The following is a 17,939-nucleotide window of genomic DNA, read 5'->3' as shown; positions in this document are numbered from 1 at the left end:
GGCTTTGGTGTGGGGCCATTCCTTCCACTTTTCAGTGAATTTGACTGGTACCTACCACTCTCAGGATATCCACTAGCCTCACTATCTGGGCCCCCAGAGGCCCTACCCTTCCAATTTCTGGTGGCTCTGCTCTGCCAAGGTTTGGGCAGAAACCTGGACAGACTGAATTGTGTGGCTTTAGGGTGGGTATATTCCCCAACTCCCCCCAGGCCTGACAAGCAACTCCCCATCATGGGACATCCACTAGCTCTATCCTCCTGATTCCTGGAAGCCTCACCCTGCTGTGATTGGTCACCTGGCAGAATCTGGGACAGACTGAGTTGTATGGCTTTAGGACAAGGACGATTTTCCCTTGCACACCTGAGAAGTTCAGAGCCCTCCCTTTACACAACCAAATCTTTGCCTCGTTGGGCCTGATAAACTCTGCTGGCTTTACTTTGATGACTCTCTAAGACACTGCCCCACACAAAGGTGTCTGAGTACCAGTACCCACTGGTCTCACAGAACACATACAACATAAGGCCACCCAACCAAGTCCCAGCTAGACTTGTTATACACAGAAGACATTTGCTGAGTGGCCTCAGACCCAACATCGGCACTAAGTTTGAACCCATATAATTCAGAGAAATATCACTCACCCCTACTTGGTAATTCACTGAGAACCTACCTCATGCAACTTGAGTAGCATCAGAGGCTCTTTCAGTGACTGAGCCTAACAGGCAGTCAACAGGTGGAGGCAGGTGGAAGTAAATCTCAGGGTACTCCAGAACCAACATAATTAGCTTCAAAAGTGGCATATCCAATGAGAGATCCTAGCAGGCACAAGAGCTCGCTGAGGTAAATTTCACTTCATGTGCTCAGCATCTGCACAGCGGCTCATGCACTGGGATAGGGTTGATCCTTAGTCAGCCAGCCTGAGGGTCAACCCCACACACAAATAGGCAAATAGAAATCAAGACTCAGTTACAACAGGAGGGCCCACATAACCCAAATAAGGGACAGTCCTGGAACACCCAGCTCAGGTGATCATGGAGACTGCACCACTGGGTCTCACAGAACACCTACGACATAAGGCCACCCAACCAAGACAGTCACAGCAGTCTATCTAATACATATAAACAAACACAAAGAGGCATCTAGAATGAGAAGACAAAGAATCAGGACCCAAATGAAAGAACTAAAAGTGTTTCCCTTAAAATGGGGAACAAGAAAAGGGTGTCTGCTTTCACCACTGTTATTCAACATAGTACTGGAAGTCCTAGCCACAGCAGACAAAGAGAAGAAATAAAGGACATCCAAATTGGAAAGAAGTAGTACAACTGTCATTATCTGCAGATGACATGATCCTGTATATAGAGAACCCTAAAGATTCCAATAAAAAATACTAGAACTGATCAATGAACTTAGTAAAGTACCAGGATACAAAATAAATATCCAGAAATCAGTGCATTTTTACACACCAATAATGAGGTATCAAAAAGAGAAACTAAGAAAAAAATCCCATTTACAATTGCCTGAAAAAATACCTAGGAATAAATTTAAGCAAGGATATAAAAGACCTATACTCAGAAAATTATAGGACACTGAAGAAAGAAATTGAAGAAGATACAAATAAATGGAAGTATATACAATGTTCATGAATAGAAAGAATCAACATCATTAAAATGTCCATACAGTTGTCCCTCGCCACTTCGTGCTTCGACTTTTGCGGCTTCACTCTATCGTGGTTTTTTCAAATATATTCATTAAAAAGTTGATCGAGACAGTGAAAATGATACAGTGCACGCTTGGTTGCCTGAGTCAATTATGCACTCCTTTATTACAATTAAAACTAAAATTAATGTACGTATGGACTGTAGGCCTATGTATTTGAGGACCCCTGCAAATCCTTCAATGTCAGGTGCAACCGCTCAACCACTCCTCGTGTATGGGCAATAACTTTTTTCCAAAAAAATCGGGTGTGGTGAAACCAAGCCAATCAGCATGCTGTTCACTGATTGGCTATCCTATCCTCTTCCTATTTTGGCCATTGATTGGTTCAGCCTCATACAAGTTCATTTCTCTCATACATGCTTCTACATCACTATGCATCAGAAGTATCTTTGCTCTTGTAAGTGTTTACGATTTCTGAGAACTTTTATCTAAGCCCCATGATGGCTCCTAAAGTTGCTGCTGCTTCTAAGCCTTCTGACAATGAAACTAAGCACCAGAGGAAAATGCTTACCATGCAGGAGAAGGTGAAACTCTTGGATATGATCAAAGATGGCAAGGAAATCATGGAGGTTGCTTGTCATTACGACTATAATGAGTCTACCGTTCACTCCATCCGTAAAGATGAAAAGAACATTCATGCAACAGCTACTGTCTCTTTCAACAAGGAAGCAAAGTGCGTTGTAACAAGTCGTAATAAGTTCATAGTGAAAATGGAGTCTTCCCTAGCCATTTGGATCAGCGACAGCCATAAGAAAAACATTCCGTTGGACTCACTGGTCATCCGGGAGAAGGTGAGGCAGTTCCATCAGTGCTTTACAGCAGACAAACCTCAACCAGGACCCTCTTCTGCAACGTTCATGAATTTCACAGCAAGCAAGGGTTGGTTCGAGAAGTTCCAGAAAGGTATAATCTGAAGAGTGTTGTTCTCCACAGAGAAGTTGCTTCTGCTGACCAGCCTGCAGCAGAGGACTATGTGAACAATACGTTTCAGAAGATCCTTGAGGAGGGCAAGTATCATCCAGAACAGGTGTCCTAAACTGACGAGGATCTGGTGGAGATGACTAAGTCTGCAACTGAGGAGAAGGAAGAGCAGCCAGAGGTTCCTGGGGGTCAGAAGGAAGAAGTTGGCCTTACACTTGAGCGTCTCTCGCAAGTTGTGAGAACTATTAAGGTAGTACAGGACATGATTGGCGAATAGGACCCACAAATGATGCGTGCATTGCAGTTCCAGAGTGCACTTGATGGAGTGATAGAACCCTACAAAAGCCTCTTCACGCATATGAAAAGACAGCACCAGCAACTGCCTACTACTATGTTCTTCAGCCACGCACCCAAACATCCACTGCTTACTCCTAGTACTCCTTCAGCAGAAGACGACGATGATGCACCTGCTGAAGATACTGCACCACCTGAAGACTCTCCTACTGAGGCCGTGCCTTCAGAGGAGCAGTAACCTTGCTCTTCTTTGCTGTGAAGTACATCTCTTCATCTTCATTGCTTCATCATTGAACAAGTTGCACTGTTTTCATAGGTTAGTGGTTGTGTGTAAGAAATGTGTGTGTGTGTAATTAAATGTACAATAATAATAATATAATATTTGTAACATTTAATATGTCTTATTTTCTCTTATTTTGTCCAATATATTGGGTAATATGAGTGTAATGGTGACTAAAGGGTGTTATTTCATGTTTAGAAAATGTTAGAAAATGTTAGCTAATGTTAGAAAATGTATTTAGAAGGTCGCAAATGGTTTTCTATGCTCTAACTGCAAAAATATTTGATTTATAAATAAAGAATTCTACTTCCAGGAAATTCATTTATCGTGGTACAGTCTGGAACTGATTAACTGTGATAAACAAGGGCCGACTGTACTACCCAAAACAATCTATAGATTTCAAAGAAATTTCTTTGAATTAAAATACTAATGGTATATCTCATAGATCTAGAACAAAGATTTCTACAGAATCACAAAAGTCCCCGAATAGCCACAGAAACTTTGAGGAGGAAATAAACAAAGTTGGAGAAATCATGCTACCTCATGTCAAACTTTACTATAAGGCAATAAAAATCAAAACAGCACGGTACTAGCATAAAAACAGATATATACATCAATGGAACAGAATAGAGAGCCCAGAAATAAATCCATGCCTTTATGGGCAATTAATATTTGACAAAGTAGGTAAAAACATACAAGGGGGTAAAGACAGTCTAGTCAATAAATGTGTTGGGAAAATTGAATAAATGTATGCAGAAAAATGTAATATGACCACCTTCTTACACCATACACAAGAATAAACTCAAAATGGATTAAAAATTTAAATGTTAGACTTGAAATCATGTAAATTTAGAAGAAAACGTAGGCAGTAAAATCTTAGACATTTCTCAAAGCAGTAATTTTTTTTTTTGGTATATCTCCTCAGGCAAGAGAAACAAAAGGAAAAAATAAACAAATGTGACTACCTCAAACTAAAACGTTTTACACAGCAAAGAAAATCATCAACAAAATGAAAAAACAAACCACTGAATGGGAGAACATATTTGCCAATGATGCATCTGATAAGGGGTTAATATCCAAAATGTATAAAGAACTTAATACAACCCATCACCAAATAAAAAAACAATCTAATTGAAAAGACACTACTCCAAGGAGGACATACAGATGGCCAATACACATAAGAAAAGATGTTCAATGTCACTAATCATCAGAGAAATGCAAATTAAAACCACACTGAAGTATCACCTCACACCTGTCAGAATGCCTATCATCCATAAATCAGCAAACAACAAATGGTTAGGATGTGGAGAAAAGAGAACCCTTGTGCACTGTTGGTGAGAATGTAGACTGGTGCAGCTACTGTGGAAAGCTGTATGGAGTTACCTAAAAAATTAAAAATTGAACTGCCTTATGACCCAGTGATTCCCCTACTGGGAATATATCTGAAGAACACCAAAATACTAATTTGAAAGAATATATGCACCCCTATGTTTGTTGCAGCATTATTTACAACAGCCAAAATTTGGAAGCAGCCAAAGTTCACATCAATAGATGAATGGGGAAAAAAAAAGCTGTGGCACATTTACACAATGGAATACTACTTGGCTGTAAAAAAGAAGGACATCTTACTCTTGGTGACAACATGGATGGACCTGGAGAGTATTATGTTAAGTATAAAAGTCAGTCAGAGAAAGACAAGTAGCACATAATTTTACATTATCTGTGGAATTTAATGAACAAATAAACTAACAAACAAAATAAAAACAGACTAATAGATCGAGAATAGACTTCCAGCTGTCAGAAGGGAGGAGGGGAGGGAGGCTGGGTATAAAAGGTAAAGGGATTAAACAACAACAACAACAAAAAAAAACTCAGAGATACAGACAACAGTATGGTGATTATCAGAGGGACAGGAGAACAGGCGGAGGCAGAAGAGGGTAAAGGTAGGATGAGTGATGATGAAGGAGACTTAACTTTCAGTGGTGAACACACAATACAATATGCAGATGATGTATTATAGAATTGTACATCTGAAACCTATATAATTTTATTAACCAATGTCATGCAAATAAATTCAATAAAATTTTTAAGTTAAAAATGATATTTACACAAGCAAAACAACATCCGACTTTTTAATCATCGATTTATCTATGTTAATCAAAAATTTAATCCAACTCAGCTAAATAATTATTTTAGCGTGCATCTCACCAATTAAAGTTATCCTTTAGAAGGTCCTTATTGTGTTAGAGCTTATAAGCAAATGCCATTTTAGTCAAGAATAAAGATTACATTTTTGGATTGTTCAAGGTTAATGATGCAAGGCAAGTACTCATAGAAAAATGCCTCTGAAATAAAAAGCAATGTCACCTTAATGACAAAATCACTTCTCAGCCTTTCTGTGCAAATGAGAAAAATATTTGCATTGGAAAGGTCTATTGCAATTGTGAGAAATAACAAACCTTGTATGCAAGGGGAGTGTTGCAGCAACTTGGAACTCTATCTCCATGTACCTGTTAAGTCGTGAACATTCTTCCTGAAGTATTATACTTCTAACCTGTGTGGGCATTTGCTTTCTATGAGTACAGAATTTATATTAGATTATCTCTGAATAAAGATGTTTGGTGAAATATTCAGACACTTGTTTTTTTCGAGACAGCCTATTTAGCAAACTGTAGAACAGAGTATGTGGTGAGTACCAGGGCTTGACTGCTCCTGCAGGCAGTAAGGTGTTTATCCAGTGACACTGTGCTATCACCCACTTTGTATTATGGAGACATCAAAGATGATAAATAGTGGTCACTCATCAGCCACTGGAACACCAACCACTGCTTTGGCTTTATGGGGATTTCCCCAGTCTGCTCTGGGAAGATGTCACAGTGGTAACCCTTCAATCGGCAGGTAAACCTGGCAACAATGCACTAGTTACATATTGGAGAAACAAAGTTTAAAACACAATGAATTAACTTGCTTTCAAATGCCTCCTTTGAAAAATAGAAAACATAACTGTCAATGAGACAAGAAAAACCTATGTATATTTTATACTCAGTAAACTTCTATTGACCCCTACTAATGATAAAATGTACAGGTGAGAAATCAAAGGTGATCCACCAAAGTACTGGAAACCAGTTCCAAATCAGAATACTCATTCATGTAATCTATTAGAGGGTTTTCTTTCTGAAAACAAATATCACTGACTAATGACTAACAAATTGCCACAATCACAACCTGGGTGAAAAATAGACACTTCAGTGAGACTGACCGGACAGCATTACTAATAAATCAAAGAAGTGAATGATTCCAAGGGTATCTACAGAGATCACTGTATAAATTCATCTATGACTAACTTGGATCTTAGGTAGCACAAAGTAGATCACATTCTTGAACTAACCCACAAGTCTTAGGTATATCAAAGTGCTATTTCCAGTTACTTCCTGGTTTCAGTGTGACATAGACTGTGTATTTCTGAAATGTTCAAGCTAAGTCTGAATGATGTTCTGTGAAGGAAAATATGTCTTCCTAGTGGCTTGAGCAATGCTCAGCAAAACACCGACAAAAGTTCTATAGAATCTTGATCATGACTATGTAGACATCTCTGTGCTCCACCATCCCAATGGGATACAGATGTTTTGCAAGGATGTGTCAAATGTTCTTTTGATATATACGATATCTGGGGTGAATAAACACACACCAGCCTAAAAATAAGGGCAGGTTACCTTGCAAATGATAAGAAGCTTCAGGTCTGATTAGATCTAATAATGAAGTTGTCTTTTTCTTTTTTAATCAAAAGAAAGACATTCTTTTGGTCTTATCCACTTACCTCTGAATAATTCTTACAAAAGGTTATAAAACAATTAAACTCAGAGTGGAGTGATGAAAACAAAACCAAATGTTACAAGATAAATGGTCATAAGAGACTTATTAAATGTATACATAACCCTTTTTCTCTCCAAGCATTTATGTGAGTGTTCTGCCAAGTCCTGCAGCTATAGAAAGACTGTAATAATATGTGGAGAGTCGAACAGAAACACTTTTCTGCAAAACTTCTATCGTTAATCATCCCAAATCTTACAGAAGCTGGACTGTGGAAACTGCACCAGACCACATCTTAAGTTTCTCACTGGACTGAAGATGTTCTCATAACCATGAGGAACATGGCTATTGCCCCACAAATGATGAAGGAGTCATTCAGGTGTTTGAAAACCACAAAGAATTCATGAAACTGATTTGAACAAGCAGAAATTCCTACTTCTCCCCCATAGGAATTGAGAGTGAGATCAATGCTGAAAATTAGACATTTCATAGAAAAAAGCAGTACAACTCTAGAACTGCTGTAGAATGGTAAAGTCACTACCTCTGTTAACAAGGGTTCTGCACCCAATTTCAGTGTGTGTGAGTGTGTTGGGGTGGGGATTTTCTCACATAACATCAAGTGCTTCTCCAACACCAGCTGACTGTCCTACTCTTCAACTCAATTCTAACACTACCTACCCGAAGGCAGCATCATATTCTGCAGTCCTATAAAACAACCCTTCACCACAGACACCAATCACAAGCCCAAGTCCTCATCTGTAATTCTGAAAAACTGGCTGCAAATAAGATGTTCCCAAGACCCTTCCTTGGGTTCCATTAATTTTCTAGAGCAGCTCACAGAACTCAGGAAACCTGTCTTACTGACTAGTTTGCTGGTTTACTATGAAAGGATATAACTCAGGAACAGCCATATGGAGGAGATGCATAGGTTAAGGTTTGGGAAAGGGTGTGGACCTTCCATCTGTCACCCTCCCCAAATCTCCATGTGTTCCTCAAACCCCATCCTTTAGGGTTTTCATGGAGGCTTTATTACATAGGCATGATTGGCTAAACCATTGACCATTGGTGATGGATGCAAACTCCAGCCCCTCTCTTCCCCTCTGAAAATCAGGGGGTGGAAAGGAAAGTTCCAACTTCTCTTCTTGGTTGGCTCCTCTGGCAACCAGCACTCATTCCTAGATGGTTTCTGAAAGTCAACTCATTCACATAAACCCAGTTATGGTGGGAAGAGGCTTGATATGAATTAGAAGATACCCATTTCACCTTTATGAAAGCAATTTCAGGAACCTAGGACAAGAGACCAAATTTAATAACAAAAGATGGTTCTATTGCTCTCATCACTCAGAAAATTCCAAGGATTTTAGGAGCTTTGTGCCAGAAACTGTGATGAAGATTAAATATATATCTCTAATTTTATTTTATTTTATATACTCACCCAAGGATATTTTTCTATTTATCTTCAGATAGAGTGGGAGGGAGGGAGAGAAACATCGATGTGAGAGGGACACATCAACTGGTTGCCTCCCACATGACCCCGACCAGGGCTGGGGACAAACTGCAACCAAGGTACGTGCCCTTGACTGGAATCGAACCTGAGACTCACTGGTCTGCAGGCTGATGCTCTAACCGCTGAGCCAAACCAGCCAGGGTTATATCTCATTTTAAATCTGAATGTCACACTCAGCAATACCGTAGAAGGCACAGCACAAAATGTGAGAAGTCCCAAGCCTTGTGGACATTATACACCACGCCAAGCCCTCAATACCTGCTATCAAACGACAAAGCACCACAGTCATTTGTTATTGTGTCTCAACCAAACAAATGACCTTTTTGACTCCACAGCTGGAGGTTGGGAGGAAGAAGAAGAGTGGTTATTCTAATCCTCATTACTATTTTCATTTATAAAAGAATGCTTTTTGTTCTCCTAGGACAGAGAACAGTAATAAATGTGCATTGCAAGTAAAACATGCTTATAGTTTATTTAGAATGGCTATGTGCCAGGCACTTCACTCGTCACTTTTAAATAACGAATTTAACTCACATTCTGAGCCTGAGTGGTAGGTTTTGTTACCCCCACTTTGCACCCGAATGAAAGCATGCTTCCATGGTTCAGTGGTTTCCCTGAACCCATCTAGCAGATGAGCAGCAGATTTGAAATCCCAACCTGTCTGACTCTAGAGCCTCAGTTTTAAGCCCAGGTTTTAAATCTCCATACTTCTCCTCCTGAAATCAAATGAAAGCAATACAGAAGTGATCTTATTTGCCACTGTTAATAAATTGCACTTATGTTACCACAAATGAAACATTATTTGGTCAAACTAGAAGCCACTACTTGTTTTAAGTATTTTGTCAAAAAGGGCTAGGCTAATACAATCTGCTGTTGCTCACTGTTAATTAACCACCTGGCTTCAGAGGTGACGGGTTACATCACCTGGTAAGATGTACATTTGTCTAATTACAGCAATAATAATAAAAAGGAAGGACTGGGGGAGAGAAGGAGGAAATAAAAAAGGGGGAAGGAAATGGGGAAGTGAAGAAGAAAAAAGAGAGGAAGGTGGGAGAGAGAGAGAAGGCTTCGAGAAGCACGAAGGGAGACAAGGAGATGCATTGCTGAATGTCAAGCCTGTGTGGATGTTAATATCCATTCTGATTCCACTCTGAATTTCATTCTGCTCTACGGATTATTTCATCCCATAAGTCAGAGCGTTTCACTCCACATACCAAGAGCATTACAAATGGCACTTCTCAGGGCAGAGCTGATTAATAGACATACTCGACGTTCTTCCCAGAAACTGAATTTTTTGTAAGTGTAGGATAAAGCTTTTAAATGTCACTTTTCTCATTTCCATGTGACTTACATATTTTCTAAGTTACATTTTATTTCAAATAACCGTTGCTCTAAAAGCTTGGCAATAGAGGAAACACACCATTGTTAATAGTTTTGTAAATGTGACTACCTATATTTAAAAATGTTTTACTTTTAGAAACGTTAGTGTTATGGTTAGAACTGATTTCAATATAATGCTATATAAATGAAAACATGTAGCTTAGTATTTTTTTTCAGAGTGGAAACCCTGAAACATTGACATCATAGAATTTGTTAATAATAAATAAAAGCATGCTACACCTCAACCTCCCAAACAGCAAATAAAACTTGTTTTGTACTGATAAGGTAAATGCTATCCAGAAAATTTCTGTATTCTTTAAAAAAAATTTTTTTTTCTTTATTGATTTTAGAGAGAGAGGAAGGGAGAGAGAGAGAAACATCGATGAGAGAGAACATCGACTGGACGCCCCCTGCGTGCTCCCCACGGGGGATTTGGGCCACAACCTGGGCATGTGTCCTGGCTGGGAACTGAATTGGTGAACTGGTGACCTCTTGGTGCATGGGTTGATGCTCAACCACTGAGCCACACCAGTCAGGACAATTTCTGTATTCTACGTCTTGATAAATTAAAAACATCAGAGTAGTCTCCAGGTTCACTTTATTGCGTTTAGGCAGAATTAGAATAGTGCCCTTTTGTCCGTGGAGTATGAAGCTCCATATAAAGCAAGGCAGCTTACTCTGCAGTACTGTGGCACTTGAATTACATATAAATATTTAAGGATAGAAAGAACTGTTTCTCCCTGTCAGGAAAAGCTGTTAGAGAGGTGATGTTGCATTGAGCAGCTATCACTTAGAAAATACTTGTGTTTGTTTGCATCTTACCGCGGTCGTTCTGGCAGACGGCCTTCAGGATGCGATGTCCCAGGCCACACTTTCCGTGATCGGGGATACAGATCCCTTCAGAGGTCAGCCATCGGTAACACATCGGATCGTCACAGGGAACGGATTCGACCAAATGAGGGCAGTGTCCTGCAGGTCCCATGGATTCCATGAGGACCTGGCGCTGTCTCATTCTGAATCCTTAAAAGAGAAAGAACAAGAGTTGCACAGGGTCCCATACCTAACCAACAAAGGAGACACGCAGCAGCTGGTAAAGAAATGCCACTTTCATTGAATGCCTGTAGCTCTAAAATACGGATGATTTTTATGTGTTTTCTCTTATGGGAAATGGGAAAGATAAGAAGATGAAAGGGAAGAAGTGAATGGGAAAGAATTAGAACAAGAAGTCTGTCTTCCAAAGATGACGGCCTAGAAGCTGGAGAGGTCAGATGTAATCAAAAGAAAGAGTAAGTAGCATGTGGCCAATGGTATCAGTAAACAAGTAAAAATGAATGGACACTTAAAGAAATAGCCTAAGTATGATAAATCCACACTTTCTTTCTGCTGTAGTTCTGGAGACTCTTGTTACTCTGTGTTAAGTTAAACTATATCTACGCGTTGGCATATCCCCAATGCCTGAGCATTTACAGCTTTGTGCCCTGAGACTTTCAGGTCAGCCTGCCCTGAGAGCACAGCACCTCTTTGGACCTGCACTTCATCCTGGCTAAACGTGGGTCACTGGGCTATTACTCAGTGAAAAGAAAGTTCTATGAAATTAGGGCACACATTCCCACCACGATAAAGGTATAAAGCAGACTTGAATGCTGCAAGCCCACGGTCACAAGCTCATCTCACAGAAGTCAAGCAGGTACAGATTGAGGGAATGGGAAACCGGAAGACTGTAGGGAGTGGTGGGGTCTGTGGCGATGGAGGGGGTGTCTGGCTCTGAAATGGTTGGCTCGTCTTCAGGTCCACTGACTGTTACCATGAGGAAATAGGGACTCTCTTTTAAAAAACTTTTCTGAGTTTGTCTGAGAGGCCAAAAATCCAAGTTATATTTTGTTTTTATATGCAGTCTCTCTATTTTTAAATGATAGAAACTAATAAATAATTTTTTAAAACTAAGTGAGCTAAAGAAAAGTGACCGGGAACTAGATAAATCCCTTTAAAGTGACCGGGAACTAGATAAATCCCTTTAAGTTGAGTTTTACGTCTGTGGGCCTCATGATGTATCATTTCTAAAGGCTCTGCCTACCCTCCATGGATCTCACATTTTATTTTCCATTCTTTAGCATACTAAATTCCATCAACTGATTCAATTCTTTTAACTTGTGTTTTTTTTTTTAAATAAAACTAATCTTATTGCATGGTAACATTTTAAGAAATTATTATTCATTTATGCCTTGGGGTAAGTGAAAAAAAAAAAAAGAGTCTTTGATAGGAAGATAGCATGAAAACATTGAATTTCCAGAATGCGAGTTAGATACCCCATCACCCTTTCAACAAGAGGACAAGTTAGGAAGCCTGAAGGTAACAGCCAGGTGTTAGGAAGTCTGAGGGTAACAGCCAGGTGTAGCTCTCCCACAGCTGTTCCAGGGCCATGCCCATTATTCCACTAGCAGTAATGAAATGAAAAGGTTACAAAGCTCAAGGTGCAGGTGGCAAAAGACAGGCTCCTCTTAGCAGGGCCAAGGGGGAGACCACACTGACGTGGTTTTAGGCCACAAGAGGGAGCCAAGCTTCCTTATAATGGCACAGGGCTGGACAAGTATTAAGCAGTCCTAACAACTGCATTTGGGTTTGCTTGGTCTAGGATTAACCCATGACCTCCCTTTAAAAGAGACTCTTAGACTCGTACTTTAAGGACCAGCCACTTCTGGGAAGGCATCATTCCATTCGGCCAATCAGAGATTGCATTCTCACGGCATTGAAAATATTACTGTCAGGTGTGATCAAGACAACACATGGCTTCTGCCTGCTTCATCCCTCCAAGTCCATATTATCTATTAGTCAAAATAAAACCCAGGGAAGGGCTAGGCTTCCTTCCTGGGCCACCTGGGGTAGAGATGCATGAAACACACAGGGTTCTACACTTAAACATCAAACTACAATGACCTCAGCTCTCACTGCCATGCACTTTGGATGACCTCTATTCTCACATGCAATGCCTAGGTGCCACTTATTTATCATCTATGTTTGTGCATGTTCAATTTATATCTTTGAGTAGAACACAGCAGGGGTCTCCGTGATTTACGCGGCTTGACAACCGGCTTAGAAATTGAGTAATCTTGACTGAGGGACTCTGGGTGTCCTATACCTTCATGTCACTGAGGGGCATGTGCAGTTTTCCCTATGAATCAAGTTGCATCCATCCTGCCATAAATCTATAGATTGCAGCTCCTCCGTCAATAAATTCTTTGAGTCTTTCATTTGTGCTGCCCTTGTCCTGACTCTAACTAGGATCGAATCAGAGTACAAGCTCAGCATAAAACAAAAACCTTGATTCCCTTGTTAGCACTTGACTTTAATCACACGTCAGTGTTCATGCCTGCCATAGACATCAGCCTTCACCCCGCTGCTGCTGTTCTGAACCGACCCAACTGCCAAGCCCATGGTGGCTGGGCCAGCCAACCGCTTACCTTCATTTACGGCATTTCATATTAATCAGATAGCATCATTCCGTAAACATTAACTGCTGTATGTAGATCACTGTAATGTACTGTGGGAAGCCACAGGAGGAACAGAAACATAAATCTAACCTTCATAGAGAACGTAGTCCAACAAGGGGGAAGGCGCATGCATCAATTAAGCATCTACCTCATATCAAGACTGTGACAGCCACTTTACTTATATTACCCCAAATTAATAAATCATCAGAACTATTGCATCACTGACTAGGCTCATTTTACATATTTAAAAACTAAAGCTGGGGGATATTTTATTGCTTCTCCAAAGGCTCATTACTCATGAAATGGATACGTGTGAAATGCAGCGGAGGTCTTTCTGAGTCATTACCTCCTGACAAGAAAGGATTCGAGTCAGCTCTTGTGTATGAGGAGCCCCGGTCCCACTTCATCCAGCGGAGCTGACAGGTACCACGGGTCACCTCCTTAAACTCAAGGTGTGCAGTTTAGAGAGGGGAATCTCAGCCACTGGATAGCGAGCAAGAGTTGTAATCATCACTTCCTGACCACAGATTCAGTTCTCCTTTAGTGACGCTGATGTTCGCAGGGTTGGCATTTTTCTATGAACCTAAGGATTTAGTGTATAGTCAACTAGTTGAGTTATATTTTACTGGAGGTAATTAGAAAATGAGCGAATTGTGGATTAAGGAGAGAAAAGAGAAGGACAAATAGCAGAAGGGTCAATATTTTTTAACTGAAGCCAGGAACAAATTACAGTGATACCTCGGTTCTCGAACATAATTCGTTCCAGGAGGACGGTCAAGAACCGAATTGTTCGAGAACCGAAGCAATGAACCCCAATAGGAAAGCGTGACTCCACAAAGCGTGACTCTCTCTCTGCACTCACACTGATGCCGCAAGCAAGGCGCGCTGGGCCGAATGAACGCCATTCGGCTCAACTCGGCTCATCTCGGAAGTTCGAGTTCCAAATATTTGTTCGGATTCCGAGACAAAAGTTTCTCGAATCTCCTGGTCGAATACCGATTTGGTCGAAAACCGAGGCGTTCGAGAACCGAGGTATCACTGTAAAGAGGCTCGGGTGGGTGTATCCAGGACTGAGGACTGTATTTCTTCACGGGCTGCTAACCTGAAAGTGTTCACATAAGCTTCGACAAAGCCACCCATGGCCAGTGCTGTGTCTACACTAACTCCACTGGGACAGGCTTGAAGCCAGGTCCAGCAGGATGACCAAAGGTGACAGTTCATTCCATTTTCAGCTTTCCATTTGTCTTCTCTCTGTCAGTCTTGGACATGCTGACAACTCTGAGTCAAAGAAGTTGAGCAGATTAAATCTTTCATTCCGACTCCAGAAATGAAACCACTGTCCACGCAGAGGTAGCAATTTATAGCATCATTATTAATTTACACCCTGTTGTGAATACTGAAAAGAAGAAGACGCGTTCATAGAGTGATCGTGAACATGAGAATTCAATTCTTAGAATGAAAACAGGCAGGGAAAAGACAGTCTCTTACTGTATGTATTATCTGTGACAAAGCAAAGTGATTTTATATGCTTCTCATTAAAGGGAGATTTCTCCAGCAGATGAGGGTAGAAAATGGAAATTTTTCCCATTATTATTATATAAGATCTAAAACATATATTTCCCTACTTTAATGTATTATCTAAATCGATTTGTATCACAGCATAAAAGACTGTCTCTGTAAAGACAGTCATGGATTCTCCGGTTCAAAGTGCCTTTTCCTACGGAGACTTGTAGGGCTTTAGTTGCTGTGATGGCGGGGGATGGGGGGGACAGTTCTGCATGGGAAGATGACATTCCTGGCATCCTCTTCTGCGAGCAGGGTGGCCTTTTGAAAATATGTCTAAAAGGAGCAAAAATGTATGTCTATATATCATTTTAAAAAATGCATTGCACCTATATGTAGCATTCATCCATCAGCAATTTTTCAGGTTATTTCTCTTTCATGTAGCTCTAATTATAACTCTCTGGGCATGCATCAAAAAGAAAGCAATGAATGATAAAACCTGACCCAATTTAAGTCCCTCTGAAAGGTGTTCTAGCCTCACTTGACAAGTACCAACCTGCCGAGCACTGTTCCTGTCTGCCTGTCCCAGGCTGACGTGGGTGCGAAGGCTGTGTACAACTTCCTAACGTGCCGTGGAGCTGACAGGCACACACCTCACTCCTGACCAAGGGCGTCTGCCTACAAGGAACAGCCACAGGAAGACAGCTCCTGTAGTCGCTGTTAGTGAAACATTTGCTGCTTTCTTATCCTTTCCTACCCTTTCTTCAAAATAATTTTCCTTTATTGATTTGAGAGAGAGAGGAAGTGATAGGGAGAGAGAGAGAGAAACATCGATGAGAGAGAACATCAACTAGCCTCCTCCTGCATGTTCCCCACTGGGGATCGGGCCCACAACCTGGGCACATGCCCTGACCGGGAATTGAACTGGTGACCTCTTGGTGCGTGGGTCAATGCTCAACCACTGAGCCACACCAGCCAGGCTCTACTCTTTTGTTTTTAAGTAAACAAAAGGAACATACTAAAGTTATAATACAGTGGCTGAGAAAAAGATGAGTGAGGAGACAAAAGAAATTATCTCTAGCTTTCCACATTTGTCTTCTTGCTGTGGTTTGCTTCTTCTCCCCCAATTCTCCACCAGATATAGATATAGGTACAGATGTGTAGATGTAGATGATGTAGATATATAGTTACAGATACATAGATATAGACACAGATATATAATCTAGGAAAGTATGAATATCCTAGATTTCTGCTAGTATGTCCATTGCATTTCTTCTTCTTCTTTTTAATTCTTACCCAAAGATAGATAGATAGATAGATAGATAGATAGATAGATAGATAGATATTTTATTTATCTTCAGATAGAGTGTAAGGGAGGAACAGAAACATGGATATGAGAGAGACACACTGACTGGTTGCCTCCCGCATGACCCCGACCAGGACCAGGGACAAACTGCAACCAAGGTATATGTCCTTGACCGGAGTAGAACCCGTGACTCTTTGGTCCACAGGCTGACGCTCTAACTGCTGAGCCATACCAGCCAGGGCCTCACTGCATTCCTTTAGGGTAGAGAATTCAACGTGAAGCTGAACAGTGCAGGTGACCTCCAGAGGTCGACAGTGTTGAACGCACCAGCCTGGGCACTCCAGCCTCCTTGCAAGTCTATAGCACGTCTAGCCTGTGCCAGTCGGTGACTCTGGCAGAACCCAGGGTAGCAGCATGAGACAGACCGAGACTGAGAGGTCTCAGACCCCATGCTCACAAGTCAGCAGAAATAACAAGAAGATTGCTTCCTGTCATCATGACATGCTTGGACTGCTGGTAGCACAGACTCATTTCCCTGGAGGAAAAGCTCCATTTTCTATTCGTCCCAAGAGGGATTACAAGCAGGTGGTCATGGCAGGTTTTAGCAAGTCCTTAAAAATCAAAATTCTCTCTGCTCTAGGGAAGCCTTTATAAAATAACAAACTCCCAGACCTGAATAATAATCATTGTATTTACACTCTTTCCTGTCTGCAATTACTTAGTGCCTATAGCAAGTTATTTCACCTCAGTATGAGTCCCATAAAACAGAGTCTAATTGCTTATCAATCCCAGCCTGCCCCTAGACTCTGCAGGAGGCTTTGGTGACACTCGGGTGAGAAGTTCTAGTCTCTCCTTTTTCCTTTGAAAAAAATATGCTGTTTGGGGCACAAAATACACATCCCTGTTACTTGGTGCTCTCAAGCTGCTCTCGGCACACCCTCCCTTTCTCACACACTGCAGTTGATTTTCCTCTCCCTCAAAGGCAGTATGCTGGTGCAGGGAGGTATCCCAGACCCCACACCTTATCTACTATCAGCTCAAAGATTGGCCCCCAAGGCTAATGGTTCCCACTGGCCAAGGAGGTGAACGCAGGCAGAGGGCTTCTCTGCTAACCCCAGGGAGACTCCCGTGTCTTGATTCAAACTTATTTAGGCTTATGGAGAAAATCACTAAGAAAGCCTAGTCCTTGAGGAACACTCAACAGAGGAAACAGAAACCCAGGTCCTTATTGCTGGCATGAACATTATTAAATCACTATTGGATTTAGGACAAATTGCTTTACTTCTCTACACTTTTGTTTTGGCATTTTATGAAGTGTTATATCCTTGCTATGTCTAAATGCGGATGCAAATTGGAGCTGTTAATTAGTTTCCTAGGGTTGCCAAAGTAAAGTACCATAAGTTGGGTGATGTAAAGGAAGAAAAACTTACTATTTCACAGTTCTGGAAGCTAGAAACCCCAAATCAAGGTGTCCTAGAGCCATGATCCCTCTGAATGGTCCAGGGAAGGACTGCTGCTTCCTGCCTCTCCCAGATTTCGGTGGTTTTCGGCAATGCCTGCATTCCTTGGCTTGTGGGGATATCACTGCTATATTTGTCTCTGTCTTTGCATGTCCTTCTCCTGCGTCTTCTATGTCTGTCTCTACACATGGCACTCTTCTCTGTGTGTATCTCTCTGTCCCAATTCCCCTCTTTGTATAAGGACATCAGGCATTCAATTAGGGACTACCCTAATCAC

The 17,939-nt window shown here is 41.1% G+C and overlaps 1 protein-coding gene across 1 annotated transcript in view; it reads right to left on the bottom strand.

The window, feature by feature from the left end:
* Positions 1 to 17,939, bottom strand: part of THSD7B (thrombospondin type 1 domain containing 7B) — an 848,907-nt gene that overhangs the window by 454,687 nt on the left and 376,281 nt on the right. Inside the window, exon 7 of the mRNA XM_036254339.1 lies at positions 10,728 to 10,925. Coding sequence (XP_036110232.1) covers positions 10,728 to 10,925 — 198 coding nt within the window. The remainder of the gene's footprint in view (positions 1 to 10,727; positions 10,926 to 17,939) is intronic.

The sequence above is a fragment of the Molossus molossus genome, unplaced genomic scaffold, assembly GCF_014108415.1.
Source record: "Molossus molossus isolate mMolMol1 unplaced genomic scaffold, mMolMol1.p scaffold_m16_p_11, whole genome shotgun sequence".
NCBI lineage: Eukaryota > Metazoa > Chordata > Mammalia > Chiroptera > Molossidae > Molossus > Molossus molossus.
This window is presented reverse-complemented; position numbering and strand designations above follow the sequence as displayed.